Consider the following 1,754-nt stretch of genomic DNA (forward strand, 5'->3'; position numbering starts at 1 on the left):
TCACTCTTGAAAAGGAAATGCATTTCCTCGATTTATTTGTGATGAAAAAGATAGCGGAGAGAGAGAGAGAGAGAGAGAGAAAGAAAGAGAGAGTGTATATAAAACGAAATGTATAAAATAGATTTTTTTTTTTTAAACGTGAAACCACTATTTCACGGCTTTTGAACGAACGTTTTTCTTTATTATGTATGATTACAATATCTGGTCGCACGATGGGGAAGTAAAATATTCAAGGTATTATATTTTCATCGGAACCGGCAATGGGTATAATATGAAGCGTGACAAGTTTTGGCAGACGTGTTTGGATTATTTATACTACGATGAATGAATATAAATACTAATAAGTAGGCGAATCGTGTCCATCTATTTTGTATCCTTTCCCAAAGGAACAAGTAAAATTTATTTTTTAAAAATACCGTTCTTTCTCCGGGATGGGTGGGGGAAAAAAGAGAGATTAAAAAATACCAACCAGTACTATATATTTCGTTGTAATTCAATTTTTCTCATAGTTATGGCAAATATTCTCGCGATGTTTCCCGAAATATTGGAGCATTCGAAAACATTTTCGAACTTATACGATTGTCTATCCACATCGCTGAGCCTACAAAAACTCCGATTAATTATTTCGGTGTTTTAATTACCAGCCATCACTGTTCATCGTAATCACCGCGCAAAAATTTCCACGCGAACTGACGCGAATCCCCGCTACATATTCCGCAGGTTTGAACCCAATTAGGAACTTTCGTTTCGTACCCTTGTTTTCGCCGAATCCTCCTCCTCCTCCTCCTCCTCCTCCTCCTTTTTCCATGCTCCTACAACTTCCAATTCCGCCTCGTATTTGCCGCTTACGTGGCTTTCTTCGTATTAATAATCGAAGCTCGTTTTATTTTTCAGAACATGGACGTGGCGAAGGCCTCCGAGCGTTTGCTGAAACTGGCCGTGAGTATAATTCGATTCCCTCGAAAACAAGGTACAGGCGTGCCCTGCCGACCGGAAGTGCTTAACCAATGCTGGCTCATCGAGCCGGCATTAAATCTACCTATATTACGTAATCAATCAATTGTTCTTATCACTTTATCCACAAATATCTATCTATCTCGTTTTCCCAACCATTTCTCCCGTTTCGCAAATTGTGGAAATGATCGAACCTATCCTCAAACGATCCCGTTTCTCGTTTCTTCCTGTTCCTTCCTGTCTCGTATTCTCCCTCGACACGGGCGACGCGAGCGAAACATCATCGCACCTGTGTTCTCCTCCCAGCCAAGGGATCCTACCCAGAATCGTTCGTCATCAGAAGAGCTCTTAAGCCCCGGGCCAATATTTGCGAATTCAGCCTTTCCCTCCTTCCCTTCCCTTCCCTTCCCCTCGCTCGCACGCAGGGGAGAGGCGTTCGATCTTCCTTCCCATAAGTGTGTCGCTTAATACGCCATCCCTCTTGCAAATCATCCCTCTCCCTCCTCTCCCTATCAAGCGGATAGACACAGGGAGAACGCTTTAGTTTCGGCACGACGGCGGTGCTCAGGAGCGTTTCAATGCATCCCATCCCATCCCATCCCGGCAAACTTTCCGCGAAACGTACGAATTCATGATTCAACTTTCGTCCTGTGTACAACCGGCCGTGCGCGCCGCCTCTCCGCGTGAATTATGCGCTCGCGGAAGTCGTAGAGAACGAACTGGGTGTAGGTAACGGAGTTTTCCTGTAACTCGCGCGCGCGCTCCGTGCCATCGATAATCGAGAGAGAGAGAGAGAGAGA

General features: G+C 44.6%; 1 protein-coding gene across 1 annotated transcript in view; it reads left to right on the top strand.

Annotated features, from left to right (window-relative positions):
* LOC102676208 (diacylglycerol O-acyltransferase 1-like) overlaps window positions 1–1,048 on the top strand; it is a gene marked incomplete at its 3' end in the record, with an annotated part of 82,856 nt that extends 81,808 nt beyond the window's left edge. The window contains exon 9 of the mRNA XM_006607104.2: window positions 895–1,048. Within this exon, the coding sequence (XP_006607167.1) occupies window positions 895–1,048 (154 nt within the window). The remainder of the gene's footprint in view (window positions 1–894) is intronic.
* Between the last annotated feature and the right edge of the window lie 706 nt (window positions 1,049–1,754).

This window comes from Apis dorsata, unplaced genomic scaffold (genome assembly GCF_000469605.1).
Source record: "Apis dorsata unplaced genomic scaffold, Apis dorsata 1.3 scaffold_1, whole genome shotgun sequence".
NCBI classification, from domain to species: Eukaryota; Metazoa; Arthropoda; class Insecta; order Hymenoptera; family Apidae; genus Apis; species Apis dorsata.